Source organism: Orbicella faveolata, unplaced genomic scaffold, assembly GCF_042242905.1.
Source record: "Orbicella faveolata isolate gen_17 unplaced genomic scaffold, um_ofav_v1 contig_3, whole genome shotgun sequence".
NCBI lineage: Eukaryota > Metazoa > Cnidaria > Anthozoa > Scleractinia > Merulinidae > Orbicella > Orbicella faveolata.
The window spans coordinates 10,025,001-10,051,434 of record NW_028301558.1 but is presented as its reverse complement, the minus strand read 5'-3'; the positions used below and the strand labels follow the sequence as shown (position 1 = coordinate 10,051,434).

Genomic DNA, 26,434 nt, shown 5'->3' with positions numbered 1-26,434 from the left:
GACTTAATACGGTTGTTGCCACGGGCAACTTTCCTCGTTTCTTAATGGTGCCAATGACCAGTCCGAACTGATAACGCCGTCGTTTTGCTTCTAATGATGTCAAAGGCCGCGGGCAAGTTGCTACTGGAAACAGAACCAGTTGCCAGTGACAACAACACGACTTTCACGTTAAAACCTGGTCACCAAACTTTCGTCGGGCCTTTCTCAGCTGATAATCGTAGTATGTTTCTCAGAATATATCGAGTTCTGAAATATAAAAGAACAAGACCCGACTGTAAGGTAACAAACTTGACAGGAGTGCTAAGCTTCTTTTTATACTAAAATTCTGTTTTCACTAACTGATCTGCAACGGTGATGTGTCGGGTTTTGGATCATTCCATTAATGTTTAGGAGCGGATTCAGGATTTTTTTTTCCATGCCTCAAAAAGTCGATACGCAAAGGAATTCTCCCCGTCCAGTCTGTTAGTTGCAAAAAATTTATTCTTCACTTTTGAAATTGAGATAGCCCTAACACTGATTAATAAGCCTAACTTAATAGACGTGCCCGGGTGGGAATTCCAGGGAATTGTTTTCACCTCTCTTATGGGAATAGTCGATGCGCAAAGGAATTCTCCCCGTCCAGTCTGTGAAAGGCGAGGAATTTAACCTTCAGTTTTGAAATTGAGATAACCCTAACCCTAACCATAATTAATAAGCCTAACTTAAAAGATGTGTGCGCGTGGAAATTCCAGGGCTCTTTTCGCACCTTTTCCGTGGGAATAGTCGATGCGCAAAGAAATTCTCCCATTGTAGTCTGTCAGTGGCGAGAAATATAACCTTCACTTTTGAAATTGTGATAATCCGAAACCTAACCCTAATTAATAAGCCTAACTTTAAAGACGCGTGCGCGTGTGAATTCCAGGGCATTTTTCTCACCTTTCCCGTGGGAATAGTCGATGCGCAAAGGCATTCTCCCAGTCCAGTCTGTAAGTGGCAAGAAATTTAACCTTCACTTTTGAAATTGAGATAAACCTAACTAATCAGCCTAACTTAATAGACAGGTGCACCTGGGAATTCCAGAGCATTTTTGTCACCCTTCGCATGGGAATAGTCGAAGCAGAGAGGAATTCTCCCTGTCCAGCCTCTCAGTGGCGAGAAATTTAACCTTCACTTTAAAAATTGAGATACTCCCCCCGAACCCTAACCCTAATTCATAAGCCTAACTTAAAAGACGTGTGCACGTGGGAATTCCAAGGCATTTCTCTCACCTTTCGGATGGAAATAGTCGATGGGGAAAGGAATTCTACCTGTCCAGTCTGTCAGTTGCTAGAAATTTAACCTTCACTTTTAAAATTGAGATAACCCTAAGGCCCCGGCCAAGCGATCGCAACAGTTCAACGCAAGATATCGCAACATTGTTGGCCCAGTATTTGCAAGCCCTGGCCAAACGATCGCAACATTTCGACGCAACATGTCGCAACATTGTTGGGCGCAACATGTTGCGTGTGTTTGGCCACCCTGTTACGACGTTTTAAATCGTATATTTTCATCAACATCATCATATTTTAGGCCACCACTGCATCTTAACTTAAATTTAGATATTTCCTTTGGGGATTGACTATTCCATGGTATACGAGGCATATGCAAAATGATTGTAAATTGCATGTGCCTTTTGTTGGGGTAGAAATACAGACATCGTAGCGCGTACTGCGAAATTGCTTATTTTAATTTACACGCTTTTAACTTAAATTCCCTCACCATCCTTTTACTGACTTACTGTTTACTGAAACATTTGTCCCTGTTTTTTCTAATCTTTGGGAAGCCTGCCTAAATGGGTGTGTGGTTGTAATTGTGATTGTTGCTTGATTTGATGGTCTTGTAAACCATAAGTGTCACCAATAGCGTCTGAGCCTGGCAGGTCGAAAGCATGCATTGGTAGGCTAAGACGGCAGTCGGCTTTTTCCCTAACATCCTAACTTTTACGCAAATTGGGGAGAGAAACGAGTAGGCATCGGGAATGAGTCGAGACATGGAAGTAACGACTACAAAGGTTTCTTTGTTATTCAAATCCCGTTTACGACAAACGGCACCTACTGATTACCGGATTACCTGTCAACTTCGGGTGTCTGGAAAACCCGAATAGTGAATAGCGAATAGTCGCGAATAGCGAATAGCGAATAGTCCCGAATAGTGCGAATAGTCTCGAATAGTGCGAATAGTGGCGAACAATCGCGAAAAGTGGCGAATAGTGACGAATAGTCGTCAATAGTCACCGCTTTAGATCTAACATCCAGCCTTAATTAATTATCCAAATAAGCAACAGAATTTCAGTAAATTTATTACCTTTTCTTCTCCGGACTCAGGCTAGTGGGCTGTCCGACATTAAGAAAACAGAAAACACAAGGATAACCTAATAAAGACGTATTTATATTTACGCTTTTGCAGCGGTTAAAACAGAAGAAATTACGTGTAGAAACAACTTTTTGTCCTGATAAGCGTCTGTGCTTTTTAGCGGGAAAATCCCATCCTAAGTTGCTACGAGGTTGACTGCGAGATACTGGGTACCCTATTTGCTACTGTTTACCACAATTTGCCACTATTTGCCACTATTCGCCACTTTTCGAGACTGTTCGCCACTATTCGCATTATTCGTACTATTCGCTATTCGGAACTATTCACTGTTCGCTATTCGCGACTATTCGCTATTCGCTATTCGGGTTTTCCAGACACCCGTCAACTTCCAACATATTCATCAGACTCACGTCTTTAGTGTCGAGCGTTCTCGGGGTCGTGGGGGATAGGGAAGATATTTCGAGTGACCACGAATGAGATTACATCAATATACGTCAGTGGTGTTATTACGAAGTCATTATAAGTGTTCTTAGTTAGTCATTATGAGCCGGCAATGAATGTAATCTCACTTGTGGTCACTCGCAGGCATTCGTGGTTACTCGTGGTCATTCGTGGTTACTCGTGGTCATTCGTGGTAACTCGTGGTCATTTGTAGTTACTCGTAGTCATCTGTGGTTACTCGTGGTCATTCCTAGTTACTCGTTGACCTCGTTGTCATTCGTGGTTACTCGTGATCACTCGTGGTCACTTGTGAGTGTGCAAGGAATAGCTAGGTGGGAAAATTAACGAGTGAGAATCACAAGGAGCTATTTAAAATCGCTTTCCAAATGGAAAGGATATTTTTTGCTGCGCTGCCAACCCAGTTTTGAGAAGTCTTCTTTCCAAAAGCGTCGTCTTCGCCAAAGAAAACATCCACAAATCAATTACACAGCAATAACGATATCACTTTGCGAACTGGGCAGAACTATCGATCAAATCGGTGTTAAAGGCGGAAAATCGAAAGCTCAAAAACGCCTGCGGTCTGTCTTTGTATCTCCGCGTGCGGACTTCTCAGGTTGTTCTTCTTTTGCCTTGCATTCGCGTGTTCGCGTCGTACGGCACGTTAGGAGCAAAGAGACTGCTCGCAGTTGACTCACCTAGTTTAAGGGCTTTAGGGTAATGATGGGGTTACACAGGACATCACCAATCTGATGAACGTCGTGGACAAAATATTTCAGAGGGTTCAGCTATATTCTGTCTGCAAAAGGCTTTCATTGCTCTAAACACAACGTGGAGAGGTTTCAATCTCGTTTGTCATTTCGTACTCCTTGTAGAGTAGGTGCTATACCTGTGAAGGTGGGTGCAATGAGAGGCGACCAACCTCCGGGGGAGGGACTCCCCCCGGGGACTCCCCCATAAAAGGTCGGGGATGCTCGTGGGATAATTTGAATTAGACCCCTAAAGAACCACCAATCTGGGCGTGGCTCGTGCTTTATATGACCCCTAAAACATACCACCAGAAGCATATCACCTGATACCACTTAAAACAGAAAAGGCTCGACTACCAGCCGCTGTTTAGGAACGGAGCCCGCGCTAGTCTAACAGACTCAATAGGCCGTAAGAAATCGAGCCTCAAAATGGAAATAAGAGCACTTTTTATTATTATTCCTATGAGTGCACCTTAAAAGATACTTTGACGCCTAAAACTAGTGGGGTTTCGTCACGAACACCCTACGTGAAACCAGAAGCCTTGATTTATACCCCTAAGTGAGACGAGTGGCATCCCCGACATTTTCATATGCGAGTCTCCCCCTCCGGGTAACCACTTTCAGTTTTCTGTTACAGTTCATTCTCTATGAAAGTCCTCTGAGTACAAGTTTCCCTTCCTAGCGTAATTATCTGACACACCCATCTTCAAACAGTAGAGAGGTAATAAATATTAAATGAATCATGTTGATCTGAAAGAAAACAAATGCACCGACAGAATCTCCTGACTTGTTTATTTTCTTTAACCATGATGTGAAAATTAAAAAGTAAGATTTTCACAACTTTATCGAGTAGTTTATTCTACTTTTTGAAATCCCTTACGTCACCAAGCTACTAGAGTCTGTCATAAGTTGGTGACTTAATATTACGTCAATTTTATGCAATTATGAAGCTTGGAAAGGGAGTAAAAGAGAGAGAGCTTGGGATCGAGGTCATTGATGGAATGGCAAGAGTGAATTCAATGGCACCATCAAGTAATCAAGGTTTTTTGCTAGAAAAGCCTAGTGAAAACACCTAAAAGATCATAAAACTAGGCTGGGTTGATGAAACATCATCAACCATTTGATCAACCATCAACTGTTGATGAAACATCACCACCATCTATTAATGACAGATTTACTGTCACATGTGCTTTGGTGCTGCATTGTTCATTGACGAAAAAAAAAAAGAGGTTTCTTATTGTACGGTTAGATGATGACAAAAATCCCGACTATTTGTTGCTTGGTAGGTTAATTACCAATGGTGACTTTCCTCTATGTTCAAGCTGATACAGAGCAACACAAACACTTCCAGCAGTGATAGCAATTTGTGCCTTCCACTTGATTGAACTAAACTACTCAGCCTGGAAATGGAATTCATTCACATCTATAAAAAATTCAAATAGGAAAAAAATTATGTGGGTACTGTTTTAGTGTGTATTATTGACACACAAATTTGCAAGTGGGAACTTTGGAGAACTTCTTTACTTTTTACTACTTGAAATCTATACTAATTCTTCCTGTCTTTTTCTACATAGATGCAGTGCACTCTTAAAAATCATCAAAACGTAGTCTTAAAATTGCACGGAACCATTTGGGAGTATGGTCTCCAGCTGTGTAGTGTGAATTATTGGACAAGTTTGATAAACAATTCAGTATTGTTTATAAAATACCAACCTAACTTGTAAATTGCTTGTATTTACTTCCATCTGTTATACAAACCACTAGCACCTCCCCAATTTTAGTGTCATCCTCAACAAGCTCAACAACCTCCCTTTGCAACATCAGAGACACTGTTGGAAAGGGAAAAAATATGTCAGCCATATTTAACAACCAGCCTCTTGGCTAGGCATGTTCTGCCTGTCTTTCAGGAAGTCAGTCTTAGACTGAGTCGATGGGTTTGCAGTGAGGAGGTGATTGGTCAGTGGTTATTGCACCTGACCATTATCTGGGAGGTCATAGGTTTGAGTCCTGTTAAGGACTCAGTTTTTCTTTGTCCCATGCTTGCAACACACTGCACATTTCACCTATTACATTCTTCTTACTTACGGCTGCTTGGGGAGGCTATCTTGAGCTTCAATTTCTTCCTTTCTTAGTCTATGTCTGGGGAAGTCCATTTCGGTGTCTGTTGTTCCAGGACAGATGCAGTTCACACAGATTCCTTTATCTCTAAATGCAGCCTTTATAAATTTAACAAAGAAAGCTCCTATTAATCAGATTTTCTTGAAAATGAATTGTCCATGGGGACACTGGGCAATTTTTACTGGAAATGGACCAGTTACATAAATTATGGTGGTTGAAACATTCTTATTTATACATGTAATTCCACAAGTGCATGACTTGATTTTGCCAGAGAGTAGAATACTGTAAACTGCAGCTTATAATCCCTGGGCTTAAGGGCCCATTAACCGATCTTTTCAAGCCGTTGCTAAGGAAAATTTATTCTCATGTAACTTCATCATTCTTAGTTAGTTCAGAGTTATTTCATGAGTCTTTTTCATGATCAGTAACACTGGTGATGATGTCATCAGGCCACACCCATGGTCATGTGACTAATACAGAAAAAATGCAAAGGCTCCCAGGCAAATTACTTTAACAGGATTTTTTTCATTGATTTAATATTTTAATTTAAATCCTCATTACGCTATGCATTGATTTTGTTTCATTTCTAAAAGGTCAGATTTTGAAAGAATTTCAAAATATTGACAAATTCATAATTTTCTGAAAAAAGCATGATTTCAGAAAAGGAATGCATAACTATGTTTCCAACCTTGGCTTTAATCGAAATTCATTGAAAAAGGCTGGATTTAATGAAAAAGCACGTTTCCTTTAGCATTTAAAGAAACCGGAAGTGCACCCAATATCTATTGGAAGTTACTCTATCAGCGCGTGCGCAATTTACACCACCAGGGCACTTCGGTAGGATCAAACAAAGCCACATGGAGGTAGTTTTTCTCTTTCTATTGCTCTTGTTTTTCTGTCTTTCTCTTATTTTGAATTTGCTTGTACTTTTGTTACTTTGCATTTTGTGAAACACAAAGAAAAACATCTAAAATGTAAGCGAATTTGCAAGTTGTTTTTATTTTCTGCACTCAGGCTGATGGAAGTAACTAAAGGTGAAATTTCACCTCCTTAGCAACACGCACGAGCGCGTGCATGAATTGTTTAATGGGCCCTTAAACAGATTTGTAAGGGGTTTTGGATGGGCTTATTAACTTTCGACTCGGACAAGGGAGGGCAGCATGCTTATAAGCAGAATAAAAGAAAAAAAAAACATTTCAAAATGAGCTACAGGAGCATAAATAGAAATAAGCTTTAAAAAAATAATAAACCAAATTCACTCCATTTTAAACTACAGGGGTGCTTATTTCCAGGAGGACTTATAATCAGAAGTAGTATTTTGTTTACAGGTAGATCAGCCTATAACTGGGGGGCTTAGGCAGAAGGGCTTACAAGTGGCAGTTTACAGCCATGATAAAAAAGATATAACAAGAAATCACTGACAAAATAATAGTGTCACATAGCTCATATCTCCTTTAACTAAATATGCAGGGATCATAAACCACACTATACTTTTTTAGAAAATAGCCCAAATAAAATACCAATGCTGATTGGTTTAAAATTATAGTGTTTCCATAACTTGATAGAAAACAGAACTCAGGGCATGACAAAAAGGCTGTCCGATAGTCTGGAACTAGTGAAATGATCAGTCGGGCTAGTGCCAGGCTTCTTATCACAGGTTACCCGATGGGCAAGCATGAAGTGGACACGATTGAAACACTGTTGGTTGTTTCTCTCTTTTTTCATGGCAAACTTCAGATATGGTGTTTAGCAGACAGTTCGTGAGAGAATGTGAAACAAGGCAAATCTTTTTCTAAGATGAAGTAAAATGTAAAATTTAAGTGACCGAAATCAATTAAAATGGTAATTTTTTTCCAGATTATAGTACCTAGGAGAAATAAATAACTTAGGTCTTGTTATTTATGGATATGAAATTTCCAAGGGGCAGGGGGACTCAAGTAGAAAAATCATGGAAATTCCAGGGGATGGGGGAAGTACAGAGAAGCCCCTTGGAATGGAAAATACTGGGGGGTGGGGGTCAAACTGGAAAAAAACCCTCCATGGGAGAGGGTATGAATATTTTTTGGAACCACACATAGAGTGCTTCTAAATGATTTATTGTGTAAGGTTTACAGCAATTCAAAAGGGAAATCAAAGAGAATTAGTTCATCTAAGCACATTATTAATAAACATTATTTTTGCATATTAAATTACATTAATTATCCTAATTAAATAAAATAATTTCAGGCTAGCTCATAAGGCTAATAAGATGAAATTACAGCTTGCCTGAAGGGCAAGTTGAGTTTTTGAATTTCATCTCACCCTGAGAACTAGCAAAGGCTGTTGATGCAATGATGGCATGAGCAAAAGAGAATTTTCCTTTTTGATGATCAAAGTAAACAAGTTGTTTTCTTTTCTCATTGGGGTATTTTCTATCCAGCTATTTATAGAAACATGTATTCACAGTCAAAAAAAGCTGTGGAAACACTCACCTGTGCGCTCATGTTCCCACAGCATTGCCCATTCTCTTAAACTTCCATAACTTACTAATATCTTAAGTACAAAACAATCTTACCAGGTTGGTATTGACTGTTTTATTCCAGTTGTCTTCATCAAGAACAGCAGCATTATTGCAAACAATGTCAATCTGACCCCACAAGGAAATAGCTTTTGTGAATGCCTCTAATAAAAGAAAAGACACTTAAGTACTACATGACTATGCTGAATAAGAATTTGATGACAAAAACTACCTCCAGATAAAATTCAACCTCTTTGAAGCCAGTAGTCTCCGTCAATGTTCTGGCTTCTCTGAAGTCATGATATAGAGTTACGACAAAAGGAATTGATAAAATTTAACATAATTATAGTAAAATTTCAGTTTTAAGTAAAATGTCAATTTTATGTAATGCTATTAATTTCAATTGGGAATGCCATCTTTGCTTTATAATGACCCCAGATAGAACTGCTGAATAAAATGGGTCAAGATTGTAAACATTTTAATTTGGATCACTCTCATTTTGTTCACTGCTATTAGGATTTTCTCAAATTGCCTATTATAAACGTTAAACATAACTGACCTTTTAAATCACTCTCATCCGACACATCACATCTGATGAACTTTATGCATTCAGTTCCATATTTCTCTTCAAATGTATGTTCTACCTCCTTCCCTCTTTCCTCGTTTACATCAACCACAGCAACCTAAATTTCAATGAATGGGTTTACTGGACAGTAACCCGGTCAAATGGAAGATGACAGACTGTTATGTCATTCTCTCAGTGCTAAAGAAGCTTAAAATAATTTAATCTGCAATGTTTATTTACATTATTTAAACAGACACGTGTACATGTAATTTACATCAGCAACCTGTAAATTACATGAATTAATCAAGGAAGGTTGTAATTTTGCATGTATTCCACGAGGGAGAGATATGGAGTAATGAGGCAGTACAGTTCTAAATTACTGACTTTATCAATATATTTTGAATTTTAACGCCTATCATAGCTCAAGCTGTCATAGTTTTGACTCGCCTGTTGCCTTGATTTTCCAGCCATATTACAAACTCCTTACTTTGTAGATGAATGCCGTACCAACAACAGGTAAGTTCATAAGCAACACCTATCAAGCATTTAGTATCACTGACCCAACTAGTGGACTAATGAAAATCCTGCATTTTAATTGGCTATGCTACTAGAGGACTATTGGTAATAGTTCTCGAGTAGTGAAATTGGTGCAATCGAGCGTGACGCTTTCTTTCATTTTATTGCCAAATAATTTCTTCAACTTGCATTAGCTAACTTTATTATTGCCTTTTCTGTCCGCCTAGTTGGGTGATACTAAAACAATTAGACCCTTAGCCCTTGCGGTGTATGGGTCTAATTGTTAAATATACTCAGGGCCGTAAGAGGACTGCTATAACCCCTAATGACAGCCCATTATCATTAGACTCTAAGTTTACCAGTTAACTATTAAGTAATTTTTTGAATTACATTGTCTAACTAAGCCAGTCTTGATAGGTATCAAAAATTGTCATATGATAGTTAGGATAAATTGGGTGTTGTTGCAGTGTTATATTTATTCCCCGCTGTTTCATCAGTTTTGATGACACTGGGGCCAAGGCACAGCTGAAATGAGTAATACATTTTTGTAGTGGTGTACAGTCAGTCTCCGACTATAAACACGCCTAAATAAATCTTAATCAAATTTCAGTCCATTATACGAAATTTGGTCTCAAACCACGTGGGCTGTCCGGAATGTTTCCGGGGTGTCCATGTAAGTTTTGGTTGTTTACGTTGGAGGCCTTTAGATATGAGTATAAGGCACGTTTTAAAATAAAACTGAATACGATAACGTTTACCTTGGCACCCAGCTGTAGCAAAAGTTCGCAAATTCCACGTCCTATTCCAGAAGCTCCACCAGTAACCAACGCTATACAACCCGAAATTTTCATCACTAAGATCTTCCAAATTCTGATTTACACTACGGCACATTGGACTAGACAGCTGGCCGCGTGCTAAGGACTGGGAACCTACCTATTGCTGGTCCCCAGGGTCTTCTCGGAAATGATTTTCAAGATTGGCGGTTGAGTATGTGGGTTGCCGGTAAAGGTTGGCGCTTTGTATCCAAATGTATTTTTCTATTCCAACCAACCACTAGTAAGAAATATCAACAGCAAGACACGCTGAGACCTACTTAGGGACAAGATGGAACGAGTGCGCACAATTTACCAAGTTATGTTCCTAACTTTCACCTCTCCCTAGCCCTTGGGTGCAAGGTACTCTCTTATAATCCTTATACAGGGGCGGATCCAGGAATTTCTGAAAGGGGGGGTTGTACACTAATGTAGTAACCTTTAATGCCAATGGTGTGGAGGGCGAGTTACGGCCCCGTACCTCTGGCACGAGCTCTTAAGGGGTCCGGAGCCATGCCCCTCCCCCCAAAAAATAATGCTTCCGATTTTTCCCTCTAAAACGCCTTTTGCAGCATTCTCGAGACTTCAAAAGAGTTGTGAAGGCATGATATAAAATCTGGAATTTATCTTATTTCTCAGCCAGGAACCCAAAAATAATAATGCATGAATGAAAGGGACCGCCGACCGGTTAGCTCAGTGGTAGAGCACCGGACTAGCGTGCGGGAGGTCGCAGGTTCAAACCCCGGCCGGACCAACACTCAGGGTCTTTAAATAATTGAGGAGAAAGTGCTGCCTTTGTAATGACATCTGCAAATGGTTAGACTTTCTAGTCTTCTCGGATAAGGACGATAAACCGTAGGCCCCGTCACACAACTCTTCCTAATTAATTCTGTGGGACGTAAAAGAACCCACACACTAATCGAAAAGAGTAGGGGACGTAGTTCCCGGTGTGGTGGTTTATCTCTCATCTGATAGTTAAATGCTCGGAGATATTAGCTGCGTAAGCTACTCTGAAATCCGAGGGTAAATAAAGTGATGTATGTATGTATGTATGTATGTATGTATGTATGTATGTATGTATGTATGTATGTATGTATGTATGTATGTATGTATGTATGTATGTATGTATGTATGTATGTATGTATGTATGACAGCAGTATCATCAATAGTTATTTGTCGTTTCTCTACATACCTCATTAATCAAACAACGTAGCCTGAAATAGTCTTCTAGGATGAGCTTTTACAAAGGCCTCGCATATCTCGTCTACCTCGAATCTCTCAGGGTAATGCATAGCAATAACAGCGAGATCTGAAAAGCGCTCTTCAGACATCGTTGATCGGGTGCAGGTTTTGATCCGTTTGATGAGCGAAAAGGACCGCTCAGCTTCCGCACTACTGATTGGTAGGGTGCAATGAGCAGAAGACGATGGATGTTTGGAAAAGCATCCTCGTCACACGCGCCAAGTGCTAATAGAAGATTGCTTGGAAGTTCCTTCTCTGCTGACTGCCACATCGTTTGCCATCTTCGTAGCTCATTTCCAAGGGATTTGGGAAATGGAAGGTCATTTCCCCAGAACAGCATGCCTTCTGTTGCTTCAGATAGCTCCAGGGTGTTTTTAACTATGATTGAGGGTACTAGATAAAGCAAGTGACGGGCGTGGCGATCCTCGTCAGAAAATCGGTCTTGCATTTGACTAATCAGGGAATCAAGAAGGAGAATAGCCACAGATTTTTTGTAATGATCAATTGGACTAGAACTGGGAATGTTTGAGCGATTCCTCTGTATGCTTGTCTTTCTGGGAATAGCTTCAACGATTCCCAGTTTCTCAGCAAGGTCTAATATTTCTTTGTTCTGAACCACAAACTTACCTGATTTCTTCGTATAAAAATCTGTTATTTTCTTCATTTTTCGTCCAACGTTGAACACACTTCAACAATACTCAAACATTCGCTTGGCCCCAATCCCACTCGTTTACGTTTGAATGAATTTCACCTGTTCATGTCGCCTGTTATACCTGATCCTGTCTGATGACGCGATCCTGATACGACCTTCTTGCAAGTAATATCCTCCACAGCAGTCGCGAAACGTACATTATCTTTTCAAAACTTGAAAAGCAGTCGAATGGTGGAAGTGAAACAACTGTGTAAAAATCAATATTATTCTATCATTTGTAGGAAGAAAAAAAAAATGCTGCTCAAAGGGGGGGTTGCAACCCCCTCAAACCCCTCCCCTGGATCCGCCTCTGTTATATGGGCTATACTGGCATGTGTGGCCCCAAAGGATTTGATTTTTGAGCGGTTTTGGTCTAAAAAAGGTATAGATTGTGGCCATTTTGGTCTGAAATGGGGTATTTTTCACTCTGGCTTGACCGGTTGCTTTGTTTACAAGGTACTAGTTTTTGGGAGTATCGATTTTTCGCTCAGGTCTGAAATCGGGTATACAAAATTACAGATTTTGGTTTGAAATAGGTTAAGGTTCAAGCAGCACACTCCCACCAAAACGTTTGGGGAGTACCTCCCCGCCCCCCCCCCCCCCCCCCCTCGACTCCTTCCCGGGCTTTCATCACTATGTTTCTACAGCTCAGAATTGGTTAAAAAGTAGAATGAGTGATCACCAGGCATATTGGAATAAAATTTTATTCGAGTCTTACCACGATCAAGTTAGGAACTTAAAAGCACAGTGGGCTATCCCAAAAATTAATTCACACACAATTGCCTGTTTTACTTAAAACATGCAATGAAAATTAAACCCGAACACCAAAGAAGGAAATTCACATATTTTTTACATTTCCGTGAATGATACTCTGACCTTCTGAAAGCTTCTGAACAACACTTACAGCTTTTTTGTGCTGTTTAACTTTTATCAGTTAGCCAACTTAATTATTAATGCCTTTCTTCTTTAAAAGGGTAATTCAAACACGTACATATATATCAACTTCATCTCAAGCGGAACTGACTTTCCTCGTCTAGATCCCATTGAACTATTCCTATAAACTGGTTACCTTTTGCTCCCATTTCATTTATTTTTATTTTTGCTAAATTAATGAAGGCAAGCACCCGTTTTACTTCCGTCTTCTTTATTGTTTTACAGATCACGTTGCCGCCGTCAAACGTCTCTTCAATCTCGTCTCGGCGAACATTTTAACATGTTCATGTATCAGATGCCGTATATGACAACGTACTCCAAGCAACTTGCAGGATCAAGAGAGGTCATATAACAATCTGAAAAGAGGACAGCAAGATATTTAAAACTCAACAAAGTCAGAGTACTGATCGGTCAATAGATGAATGAATGAACGAACGAACGAACGAACGAACGAACGAATGAAAGAATGAATTCAATCAATCAATCAATAAATCAATCAATCAATCAATCAGTCAGTCAGTCAGTAGGTCAGCCGTACATCAGTCGGTCAGACATTCAGTCAGTCGTAAGTCAGTCAGTCGTAAGTCAGTCAGTCGGTCAGCCAGCCAATGAATGAATGAATGAACGAATCAGTAATCAATCAATCAATCAATTAATCAATCAGTCAGTCAATCAATCAATCATTCAATCAATCAATCGATCAATCAATCCTTCAATCAATCAATCAATCAATCGATCAATCAATCATTCAATCAGTCAATCAATCAATCAATCAGACAGTCAGTCAGTCAATCAATCAATTTTCCTTTTTCCAGGATAGTGAACTTAGCTATGGATATATATTACAGGAAAAGCGGACCTCTCCGAACACTTTCCAGCTAGACTTTCCTAAAAATTTTGTCTTTCGTTATCCTTGGCCACTATTCCCACTCTTCGTTTCTGTAAATAAGTAGAAAAAGCGTGGATTCCGAAAACAGGGAAAACGCCAGAGGTCACGTTTTTGTCGGTAAAATATTAACTAGTTATTCGAGTAAGTTAAAATAAGAGAGTATGTCTGGCCGCGCTGAGTATTCTCAGATTAGTGTAGTTGGGAGGAACATTCACTTTCTTTAGAGTTCAAAATTTACGATCTCCCGCAGCAAGCCATAGCTACAATCCAACTATCCACCATTTTACAGTGAATAAAATGGCGTGATTTTTAAGGAGTAAGCCAAACCAGGAATCATTTTCTATGTCAGATCTGATTCATCCACTCGTCTGCTTACGTCATTGTAGTTGAGAAACTCCACACCATCTTCGTAAGTGACTTTCACCACCTGACCTACGTCACTCTCATCTCTAATCAAATCCAGGACACACTGAGCTACAGCTTCGGGTCTACAGCAACAAAATAAAAAGCTATCAATTTTATAGAAAGAGAATGTGAACAATTAACTCCTAAACTATGGCCGCCACCTGGTTAGCTTAGTTGGTAGAGCGCCGGACTGATGTGCGGGAGGTCGAGGCCGGGTTCGAGTCCCAGAGCGAACCAAAACTCAAGGTCTTTAAATAACTGACGAGAATGTGCTACCTTTGAAATTAAATCTGCAAATGGTTAGAAGTTCAAGCCTTCTCAGATAAGGACTATAAATTGTAGGCCCCGTCTCTTGCATCTTCAGTGTTACATGGTTAGCAAGGGACGTTAAAGGACCCACACACTTATTGCAAAGAGTAGGGCAGGTAGTTCCCGTTGTTGTGGTCTGGCCTTGTCTCGGGTTGTCCAAGAAAAATTACTATGTTGGGTGAAGTGAAATCAATGTTCAAAGCGTTTGGCTGATGATTGACATGAAAAAATTCCCTAAATAAGAGCTTTGATGTTTTCTTTTGTAAAACGGGTAATTGTGAAAAAAATCAAGGGCTGTACAATATTCGGCTCCTTATTGTCTGTTTCCTGGAAATTCCACATTCAGAACAATATTGCCAAGGGGTAATTACATATCCTTTCAAATGTAGCTTGTAGCACAAAATATGTAATTTTTCACGTTGTTATTGTAAGATAGTTGTGTATTAGTATGTAGATTCGTTGGTATGCAGGTTACGTAGTCACGCTTCGAAGTGAATATTTAAGGAGTTTGTCCGCTTGGAGTTGTTACTCGATGGCATCTCTGCCGGCTTTTGATCATTACATTCTAGAAATTTTGTTTTGTAAAGTTTCTGTGTTTTGTTTAGTACATGTGTTGTATTAATTGCTATCCTAGGGCCGTTTGTGTTTGTTGTAATCACTGGAAAAGTTGAAAATTTACAGAGTATGTAAACAACATGTAATTAACATGTAAATAATCAAAAAGAGACTGTAAAGATTAATTTACATGATTTTTCCCCTTTTACATGTTTTGGAGGTTTCATGTAAAAAACATGTAAATATTTCAAGTGAAACATGTAAATGATGAAGAAAACACTGTAAATGTTTCAACGCAAAGGGCTAAGATCATGTAAATAACATGTAAACTGTTCCTGCAAATACTGTAAATAGCCTGTAAATAGCCTGTAAATTTCTTGTGATTCAACCTGGAAACCCGTAAATAACATGTAAATTTAATACAGGGAGGCTGCCATAATACTGTAAATAACATGTAAATAAAAAGGGGAGGCTGTAAACAACATGTAAATAAAAAAAATGGAGGCTGTAAATAACATTGAAAATGAAAACAGGAGCCTGTAAATAACGTGTAAATCAAAAAAGGGAGCCTGTAAATAACATGTAAATCGAAAAAGGGAGCCTGTAAATAACGTGTAAATCGAAAAAGGGAGTCTGTAAATAACATGGAAATCAAAAAACGAGCCTATAAAGAGCATGTAAATCGAAAAAGGGAGCCTGTAAATAACATGTAACTCGTAAAAGGGAGCCTGTAAATAACATGTAAATGGAAAAAGGGAGCCTGTAAATAACATGGAAATTGAAAAAGGGAGCCTCTAAATAACATGTAAATCGAAAAAGGGAGCCTGTAAATAACTTGCAAATCGAAAAAGGGAGCCTGTAAATAGCATGTAAATGGAAAAAGAGAGCCTGTAAATAACATGGAAATCGAAAAAGAGAACCTGCAAATAACATGGAAATTGAAAAGAGGAGCCTGTAAATAACATGTAAATCGAAAAAGGGAGCTTGTAAATAACCTGTAAATAGAAAAAGGGAGCCTGTAAATAACCTGTAAATTGAAAAAGGGAGCCTGCAAATAACCTGTAAATTGAAAAAGGGAGCCTGTAAATAACATGTAAATCAAAAAAGGGAGCCTGGAAATAACCTGGAAATGTAAAAAGGGAGCCTGTAAATAACATGTAAATCGAAAAAGGGAGGGAGAAACCCTGTACGATAAATAACTTGTAAATAATAACTTGAAGAAAAATGCATGGAATGTACTGTTTTATTGTAATCAAATCTGTTGACCTTAATTATAATAGTAGAAAACATGCAAATTTATACAGAATCAGAAATTTATTGCAATCAGAACAAACTCAGTAAAATTCAAATAGTTTTTATATGCCATGAATAAGGTTACAATGTATACATTGCAACAAATAAAACATGGTTTCTTTTCTTTCTATCCATAACAAGACGACTTAAATGTGATTTTGTGCATGGCCAAAATATTTTAAAATACCATGACTGAGCTCCTTTAACCGAATTCAAGCACTTTTCAAGACTACTAAACTTCAAGACCTTTTCAAGACTGTGCAAAACCATGTCATATTCAACTCTATTTAATTCATAAATAATAAAATGATTAAGAACTATACTGTTGTCAGCTACAACTAGTGAAAATTTTGCAATTTAGGCGTATTACTAAATTAAAATTGTTTGCAAATGGATACCTGTCTTAAATATATACTTAATTCACAAAGTCAAATGTAACATAATGATAATACCTTTGTCATAAAATGAATGAATAAACTGTTTTTTTCTTACTAAGTAATTAATGTAGGATTAAATTAGCCTTAATAATTATTATGAAAAATGTGGGAGGCACGATGGCCTCGTAGTTACATGTAGTGCGCTCAACTCCTGATTGACCAGTCCGGGTTCAAGCCCTAGGCAGGTACATTCTATTGTGTTGTTGGGCAACACACTTTACTCTCAGTGCCTCTCCACCCAGGTGTATAAGTAGGTACCAGTGAATTTAATGGTGGGGTAACCCTGCAATGAACTGGCATCTCATCCAGGGGGAGTAGAAATAGTCCTAATCGCTTCCTGCTACAGAAAGCGGGATAAGCTCCAGTCTGTTGGGCCACGTGGCTCATATGCAGACTTTACCTTTACCTTATTATGAAAATTACTGCAATGTAAGTGTGAAATATTGATCAACTTTTTTCATAGAGTGAATTGTTCTTTTGAAATAACAGAAAATAGGGAGAAAAAACATTTACCACAAGATAGAGATTGACATTTTAAATTCATCATAAAAACATTCATGTATACACATACACATATACATATACATATACATATACATATACATATACATTGCATAACATAAAACAAGGCTTCTGACATCTTTTAGGCTATGTTTACAAAGTTTCCTTCTTTTTCCAAAACTGTACGGAATCCAAACAGGACAAACATTTTGGACCCCTGACAAAACATTCACTGTAAACAATATTCAAAATTTTACTTTTTCTTTTTGTGATAAAAAAAAACTGTACTGTAAAAAAAAAAAATTCATAGGGACCTGTTGAAATTGAAAGGCCTATCTAGTACCATAGTTCCCATAACACATCATAAGTTAATAAATTATTGTTCTGGTACTACATGTATGTAAACATAGCCTTTGCTTTTTATGATGAAATCTTATAGCTGCTGTATTGAACAATAAGTATCAACCTAGCAATCTAAGATATTCAAATGTAATGCTAATTCACTAACACAGGTACAGTGTAGGTGATACTTCAAAGCATTAAAAATAATGTTTAAAGTGGTTGAATTTATGCCAGAAAGTGTTGAAGGTCACCATGTTAGACCGCAATGCACCAGGGGCCCATTTCTCGAAGGTCCCAAAAAGTTTTCGCACCCAGAAAGCCATACCAAAATCTGAAATCTTATGCTTACTGAGCTGTTTTATTCTCAATATGAACAGAGGTTTCCTTCACACGAGAAGTTTCAGGCATATACAGCTCTTAGTTTTTAGACACAGCTCAATTAAAGATGGCTTTGTGGGCCCGAAAAGTTTCCAGGGCCTTCAAGAAATGGACCTTGGACCCCTTATAGAGTCATAGGTACTGTAGACTTCTCAGTGGCTGATTTTTTCCTGATCAAGCATCAATGCCAAGGAGTAGGCATGTATTGACCACTCTCAATTTTACTTCATCCTACAAGTAACATAAAACATTTCATTAAATAAGATAAGTTATGTCTGAGTATGAATCAGCAAATTCTATGTATGATATCAATCAGCGAATTTTACACTGGAGTTATTATTTTGTTTCTTATCATTCCAATTTATACTGTGACATTTGAAATTGGACTGTAGCCGGTCATGTTGACTGGCCAAAGTAATTTTAGCTTGGTCACGTCTCATTTCTGACTGGTCAAGATATTTACGAAAAAATCAAGTACACATAATGTGAGCCAAATTAAACCCACAAATAGTTTGTTTGTTCCAGTCACTGCTAGACCGTTTAAAGATTGGCTTAATATTTTTCTGAACAGATTTAACCCCAGTCACTCGAATGGCATTCCTATTGATCTTGAATGCATGACAAACAGCAAGCGAATGGTCTTTAGCCGTTCGAACAGATACATGTATGCACTGGTGTATGTTTTCGCTAGAGGTCATAATAAAAAAGGGATAAAAACTCTCAGATTTACAGTTAGGGATTTGATTGTTTATTCAAGAATGAACAACGTGACCGTCTCAACATGACATGACTGGTCAACATGACTGGCGAGTGAAGTTTTTGGCCGGTCAAGTCACCATTCTGGCCGGACATTACCTGTTGACCGGCCATTATTTTGAGCCCTGAATATTCATCAATCAAACAGATCTTACATCTACATCTGTAGCTACTGTGTGACAAAAAATTTGCATCTCTGATTGGAAGGCACTGAATGTCAGAGGATGTAGAAGAACTAAACTCAAAATCTGTGGCAGTAACTATTCAATGTTCACTATCTCCATTGTAATATTCATGCATAATAAATCAAACTCCTATCAAACAATGTTTAAATAATAAGTCGAGTTATTTGCAGGCACAAGTTGATTGTTTCTTACGTGCACTTATGCTCTATTGGTGGACAAAGGTACAGATGATGTCATAAAAGTTTGTTTTTGTTTCTTTGTTATGTATTACGAAGCAGACAGATTCTATGCTGTTGTGCATCTGTTCAGTAATAGATCACAGAAGACATCAAAATGTGGTAAAAACATCAGTAACACACGCCTGAAAAATTCACAAATTCTGTGACACACTCTGGTAATGGCTTATGAGACTATTTTTTGTTTTTACCACATTTTGATGTTATCTGTGATCTACTCAAGGCAAGAAAAAACCCAGGTCTGATTTCCTCAGCCAAGTAAATTTTGCTCTTAGGCAAGCGAAAATAGAAGTTCAGTGGCCCAGTGGGCAAGTAAAATTACAATGTAGCGTCAGTAGTCTTGTGAGTCTGACTAAAAATGCCAGCTTGATAAATGATAATTTCCAGTCATTCCATTTCAAAACTTAAGACCTAGAGATAAGTTAATTATTAGGTTGAAAGCAGGAATTAGTTTGGAATCCGAGTGTACTTCATTCGCATTTGTCCTCTGATTTCTTTACTGGCCACCACACTGGCAACTAATATTTAAGTGGGGCAAGTGAAAACTGAAATTGACTGGCCCACTAGGCCAGTGACTTACAATTTTCTTTCCTGCCCTGCTACAGATGCATGAACAGATGCATGACACATGAAACCTACATGTATTTGGTAAGAGCCCAATTTCGTACAAGTAAAATGTACAGCTGTGACAGGGCTCTAAAGTGCTGTCTGGTCATCCCAGGGTAAGGCAATCAATTGAAATCGATCCATAAATTGATATAAATCAATAAATTGAAATTAATGTAAGTGTTATCAGTGCTATCAATCAATTGAAAGAAATTCATACTCACATGCTAGAAAAGTTTCAAGTTATCAGTTTGATTTTACCAAATTTATCAGTCATTAGAGAATCAATTGAAAGTTGGTCTCTCTTTGTTAGTTCACCTAAACTGTAGAAAAATTATTGTGTCCCTCAACACAATGTTTGATTGTAACTTTTTTATGTAGATTTCAAAGGCACTACCAAAAACCCCCAAAATATAGTCCCTGATACATGTATGCCAGCAAAATATTCTGTTTACGAGATACAATGTAATGTTTTTATGCAATTGTATTCATGATTTCATATTTCACTTTAAATCTTTTGTTCATTTCTTTCTTATTAAATGTTGCTTAAAAGATAAGCTAGTATCAGCAAAATTGATAATGCTTATTGAAAATTTGATCACAATCGATGACTCATGACGAATCCTTTTATTGATTTCTGATATCATTGACTAATTTCTATTGATTGTTATGAAATAATTGATTGACTGTACTGTGTCGTCCAAGACAAGTAGATTTTCCTGCCTGGGCAAGTGACTCTTCCTTTTTTTCAAGTCCTGTGTAGTTTTCACGACAGTTTGAGGTACATGTATACCTCTTTATAAAGTATCATAGTGTTTTTTTTTTGTGAAAGAAAATACCACAACATTTAACTTACTACAGTATCAGCACCAGTGGGTGCAATGTCCATGTACAGTTGTGTATAACAGCATATTGTAACTTGCATGTAGGTACAACTGTAGACACTTGAGTAACTTCAGAATACTTACTCTAGCATAAGAGAAATTTTTCTGCTGAAGATGGCACATTACATTTTAGCTTACTAGCATTCACATCAGAGGGCAACATAACCTTACAAGAGCACGCATCAGAAAGAATCATGAGGTGCATATAAGCCAATAACAAATGTCGCATGCTCATGCTCAGTTATCGAGAACAGATAATAACAGATAATAAAGCTCTTTATGCACGGCAGGTAAACATCACCAAAGTCGATTCCACAAGCAATGTAGCTTCTCCTTGATAATGGCACATTCACAACCAAAGGCAAAACGAAATGTATACGTATCTTGACGTTACTTTACTCTGCTCGTTCAATTTATGCAAAACTTGCTTACCTGTTGTTTTTGTTGCCTGTAATCGCTATCTTCAACCTCTGGGTAACGGTAAACTTTGCCTTGAAACCGTGCACGGTGACGAAGCGAAGGTAGAGTGGATTTTGGCCCGCTAAAACAGAGCTCGAGTTCGATGCAAGTTCCAACGAACTGTCAAACATGGCGGGAGAACCGAGAGAACCTGGTACCTAACATGAAGACCGCTGATTCCTGCTTGTTGGAGATCGGGCACTCACAAGGCTGGTATGCTCTTATAAAGTGACTGGGATAACAGTGATGGCAATGAAAGCACAAAACGGTAGAAATCACCAAAACAAAACAAAACAAAACAAAACAAAACGAAAACACAGAAACAGTGAACATGCAAGGGCAGACTTAGTTGTATTAATCTTACTTGTAGAATGTTCATGTTTCGGAATATTTAACGCTCTAAATCGATGATATTTCGTTCATTCTCAGCGGTTCAGGGGCACAACTGTGACCTCGAACTTTCGCGATATGAGAAGTTTAATGTTTGTTGTTTTCGGATTGTTAAAAATGTCATTTTGGGTACCGAAAAAAAGTCAGCTATCATTTTCGGAAAGGCGATAAGACCTAACGTTTTCGGGAAATGGACAAAAAAAACCCTAATAAGTTCGAGAATACTCAAGCTCCTCTAGAATAACCGAACAGATAAATTTTTTTTTGCGCAACCTAAAATTAACCTACAGAGCTTTGAAAGTACACCAGCGTTAATGTCGTTGTTCCTAGCGAAAGTAAGTTAACCGTGGCGACTTGCGATTGAACCAGAGCTATTACTCAAATACAAACAACTCGTGATGGCGTTAATGGGGGAACACTGCCTTGCGTTTGGTTAGCCCATGCGACTTCCGGCGATAGCGTGACAAAACAACCTCACTTATCTCCCCAGCACTACGAGCTGAATGACAGACAGCACGTGCTGGATCGGACAAGAGTATCGGTTAGCAAGCGATGTTCAAAGGCGATGAAAAAACAACAAGCTTGGGGGAAGTCGCTGCGCAGACTTAACCGCACCACACAGGAGTGACCCCTTGTTTATTATGCAGGAAGACATGACCAACCTCGTCTCCAAAGGGAGGGAGGGAGGGAAAATTAAACGATAGATTTACAATAAGTAATAGCTACGTTGCTTAGACGAACTCAGAATGGACTCCGAACAGTTTTCCGAGCTTTTATACGGAGACGTTCGTCTGCTTGTAAGCCAGTAGAAAAGGCTGTACTACCGAACAGCTTACTCTAACACGTGTAACATCTTAAACATGAATAGTGCTTTAATGCTTTGCACCAATGCTATGGTACGTTATAACGTTCAGAAGATAACAAAGCTACAATGTTTTAGGTTTAGCTACAATAACGCTTAGAGTTTGTTGACCTTTGGAATATAACTGCTCAATAGCTCTATAGAAAGTGATGCCGCCATGAACGGCTCATTCAGAACGTACGTCACGCTCCATTAACTATATTTTACTGGCGTGACAGTAAAATCTCATTTGAAAAGCATTCGAGAGGAAACGGTCGTTGGGTGTCCCTTATGGTCCCCTGCCTAACCTAACTACGCGTCAGTTCAAACTCGGTCCCAGGGCTCTTTCCGTCTTGAACTCACACAGCACGTGACGCTTTCATGGTCCTTCATGAATAAATACGTACGTGTCCGAAAATTATTTTTTCTCTTTTCTAGAGACGTAAGCTTGGAACGCCTGCATGTGCAGTAACAATTCTAGTTCTATTTTGTCGTTGTGGATGCGCGGAAAGTTCACAAGAAGACAGCTTAATTAGTGCGGTGTCGCACCCGTGCAACTTCTAGGTTTTCCATTTACATGGTTTCTACATGTTTCTTACAGGCTCCCTTTCTTTCATTTACATGCTTTTTACATGTTTCTTACAGGCCCCTTTTTTCATTTACATGGTTTTTACATGTTTCTTACAGGCCCCCTTTTTTCATTTACATGCTTTTTACATGTTTCTTACAGTCCCCCTTTTTTCATTTACATGGTTTTTACATGTTTCTTACAGGCCCCCTTTTTTCATTTACATGGTTTTTAAATGTTTCTTACAGGCCCCCTTTTTTCATTTACATGGTTTTTACATGTTTCTTACAGGCCCCCTTTTTTCATTTACATGGTTTTTACATGTTTCTTACAGCCCCCCTTTTTTCATTTACATGGTTTTTACAGGGTTACAAACATAACATTTCCAGACTTTTTACAGCATTCGCTTGAATTATTTACACGTTCCTCACATGGTTTAGCAAAGCAATTTACATGTTTTTTACAAAGGCAGATACTGTAAAAGTGCGTAAAATATTTTACAGGTTTTTACATGTTCTTCAAATGATCATTGTTGACAAAAACAATGTAAATCACTATTTACAGAACATTTACATGCTGTACTAAAAGCTGTAAATTTCCTGTAATTTTATTTTACAAAACCCTAACATGTAAATTGTAATTTACAAAGAATGTAAATCAAGACTTACATACTGTAAATTAAAATTGACATGTCCATGTAAATTTTCAACTTTTCCAGTGAATATATTAATTATGCTAAGACCGTTTATGTCTGATCGATACTCCTGCTAAGTTTGAAATTATTTTGTTTTCGTTTCACTACGGAGTGATTAGCTAGACAACAAATCAGGGATATCACCGAAACAAAATTCCTATACAGCAAAAACTGCTGAAAAAACTGCATAAAAGAGGCGTGCAAGGGTAACCACGGAGAAAAATCGAACAAGTGCTTTCTACTATCTGGGTCCTGTTTTTCTTGATGTTTAAAATAAATTATTGCAGAAGCTATTGCCTACCAAAAAAATCATAAAACAACCTTTTCGCGTATTAATACAACACCAAATTTAGTTAAAACCGTGCAAGAAGAATTCTTCAAGTATGTTGACACGTTGAAAGACACTTTTAAAACTTGTCAACTTATTTCGTGATTCAGTAAAAGTACTTATGCCAAATTTACTTCAAACTCTCTACTGATGAACATCATTACTGAAACAAGTCAGCAATTTCAACTCATTTTCATGCCTCCCATGGTAAAAATCGATTTTTTTTTCTTATAGCAATCAATACATGAAGTATCATAAGTGAACCAGCATAAAGGCAGGAAAGGAGACTGTTTGAATACTAACTCATTCACCAGACGAGCGCGTTTGCCCAGCCTGGTAATCTACAATGAGCTATTTGGCCGTTATGTAAAGAATCAGGTATACTTAAGGTGCAACTGAGTCTCACCTTTGTTTGGGTGTGTTAGATGCGAGTTCTTGCTGTTCTTTCGTCAGCTCCATTCTCTCCATTGACTTGTAAATATCTGTGTCTGTACCCCCTGGACAAACGCAGTTCACACGAATACCTTTCTTCCTGAAGGCTGTCTGTTGAAAATAAAGCATATGAAAGGCGTGTACTTACCTTTATAGTTTAGAAAAGGCCTGGTGGTCCGCCTCACTGGTGCTAATTAACAACTAGACTACGAGACTGAGTTAGTCAGAGAGGCATAGCCGAGTTGGCTATCGCTCACAGAAAACGAGGACGTGTATTCTAACTGATTTAGTAGACACTCTACAGGATTAGAGCACAAAACCTACAATTTAGTGATTTTTAAAGCTTAAACTTAAGAATAGTTTCCAGTTTCAAAAGCAGTGCGCGCACGATCGTTGCCAATCAGCAAATAGAAAACGATGAACGAACCAATCATATTTGCGGATTTCCAAAAGAACAAAACCAATTGGTTACTAAATGCTATGAGAACTATTTATACAATAGAATATTTGGGATCTCAGCATACTACATTCAGACATTAAAGACTTTGGTCACGTTGGGGCGGCCCCTAACTCAAGCCTCAAAATGGCGTTACAATGACCAATTCAATAGGCATCTTTTCAATTTGTGATTTAAGTTCCCAAACAAACGCGTACGGTGCCATGTCCAGGAAATAGAAAAACAGTTTAGAATTTCAAGGAAACTGTATGTTGTATACTTGCCGGGGCTACACTTCTGGTAAATCCTATAACGCCAAACTTGGAAGCACAGTAAACAGGGCAAAATGAAACAGGATGGATCCCTGTCAGGAAGGAACGAAAAATATATCTGTATTTAATGGTACGAATAAGGAAATAGTTCAGTTACCCGTCCTTGAACGGTCATTGTCCATACTCTCTCAGTTTGGAACTAAGTGGGAATACACGGTGATAATTATTGTGTTATTTATGCCGTAAGGAATTAGGTCACTTAGATACGTATGGGTAATCAAATGGTGACGAGTGAAGTTAGGAAATAATTTCACGAGTATACTATTTGTTTACCATAGCTGACAAGTTACAATATATCATAGCTGACAAATGACGCTTACAATCGCGAGTTTTTGGCTTGTTTATTGTATCGAGAAACTTCGCGCCAAACGTCGCCATTACAATTTAATTTTATAATCTCACATGGGAAATTATAAATTAACACTGAAATTTCGTGCCACAATTAAGGAGTAATTTGTCAGCCATGATAATAGTATCTTAATTTGTTCCTTCAGTCACAGCTGCCTCTGTTAGTGTTTGCACTCATCAATGATTACAGGCCATTGCTTTGTACATATTACGAGCAAGAGCTTTGTGTCGACTGATAAGTTTATATCGACATCTGTAAGCCAACTTGTTTAGCGCCTACAGTGCGGTAACTGACGTCATTTGACTTCACTTCAGCCTACAGTGTATGTAAGCGATAAACCCACAAGTCACAGCGCGATAAGCAGCAACCTCGTTCCCAGGTATCTACTCTTAGAACAAGTTTGTCTCAGCTAAGCCCAGATTTTCTGTATGTAACTGGCTGGAGTGGAATCTCACTCATTGTGCCCTCGGACTCATTGCTAAGAGTGATCTAATTATATCCTACCTCCAGTAGACGAGATATTGATTATTACTCCGTTTTTCATGAGTTCCACCCCGAGAAATGTACTTCGTATGAGCGAGTGCTGCGGAGAACAACAAGGTGAATTATTAGAAAAAATGTTCTTGGAAAATTCGAGCAGGAGGTGCGAATTATTAGGAAACATTTCTTGGAAGATCTAAGCACACAGAACACTATATGCATGTAAATAACGGTAGGCATATTGTTTACCGGTTTCTCATTCCGTTAATTAAGGTTTACGAAGACTTACCAGGTTTACATCGAGAGTTTTGTCCCAATCGTTCTCGTCCATTATTGCCGCGTTATTAACTACTATATCCAATCGGCCGTGTTCTTTTACCGCGGCTCTAAATGCAGCTGGAAAAGAACATTAATCGAGTTTGTTAGCGACGAACAGACAGTCTGTCTGTCTGTCTGA

The 26,434-nt window shown here is 38.4% G+C and overlaps 1 protein-coding gene, 1 long non-coding RNA gene and 2 pseudogenes across 3 annotated transcripts in view; all 4 read right to left on the bottom strand.

Moving 5' to 3' along the window:
- Positions 1–5,231: 5,231 nt before the first annotated feature.
- Positions 5,232–10,143, bottom strand: LOC110065899 (15-hydroxyprostaglandin dehydrogenase [NAD(+)]-like; annotated as a pseudogene). Its single transcript, XR_016209932.1, has 5 exons — positions 9,973–10,143; positions 8,693–8,816; positions 8,191–8,297; positions 5,604–5,734; positions 5,232–5,347 (listed from the first exon to the last, which is right to left on the bottom strand). The product of XR_016209932.1 is annotated as a 15-hydroxyprostaglandin dehydrogenase [NAD(+)]-like (transcript).
- Positions 10,144–10,573: 430 nt separating this feature from the next.
- Positions 10,574–11,989, bottom strand: LOC149106318 (52 kDa repressor of the inhibitor of the protein kinase-like; annotated as a pseudogene).
- A 658-nt stretch (positions 11,990–12,647) lies between these two features.
- LOC110065898 (15-hydroxyprostaglandin dehydrogenase [NAD(+)]-like) overlaps positions 12,648–26,434 on the bottom strand; it is a 17,341-nt gene continuing 3,554 nt past the window's right edge. Inside the window, exons 3-8 of the mRNA XM_020773073.2 lie at positions 26,267–26,373; positions 26,002–26,080; positions 25,101–25,180; positions 24,355–24,491; positions 14,158–14,269; positions 12,648–13,248 (exon numbers count right to left, since the gene is read on the bottom strand). Of these exons, the coding sequence (XP_020628732.1) occupies positions 13,237–13,248; positions 14,158–14,269; positions 24,355–24,491; positions 25,101–25,180; positions 26,002–26,080; positions 26,267–26,373 (527 nt within the window). The 3' untranslated portion in view covers positions 12,648–13,236. The remainder of the gene's footprint in view (positions 13,249–14,157; positions 14,270–24,354; positions 24,492–25,100; positions 25,181–26,001; positions 26,081–26,266; positions 26,374–26,434) is intronic.
- Positions 16,276–21,733, bottom strand: LOC149106317 (uncharacterized). The gene is made up of 2 exons (XR_016209654.1): positions 21,101–21,733; positions 16,276–18,232 (listed from the first exon to the last, which is right to left on the bottom strand). It is a non-coding gene; the product is annotated as an uncharacterized LOC149106317 (long non-coding RNA).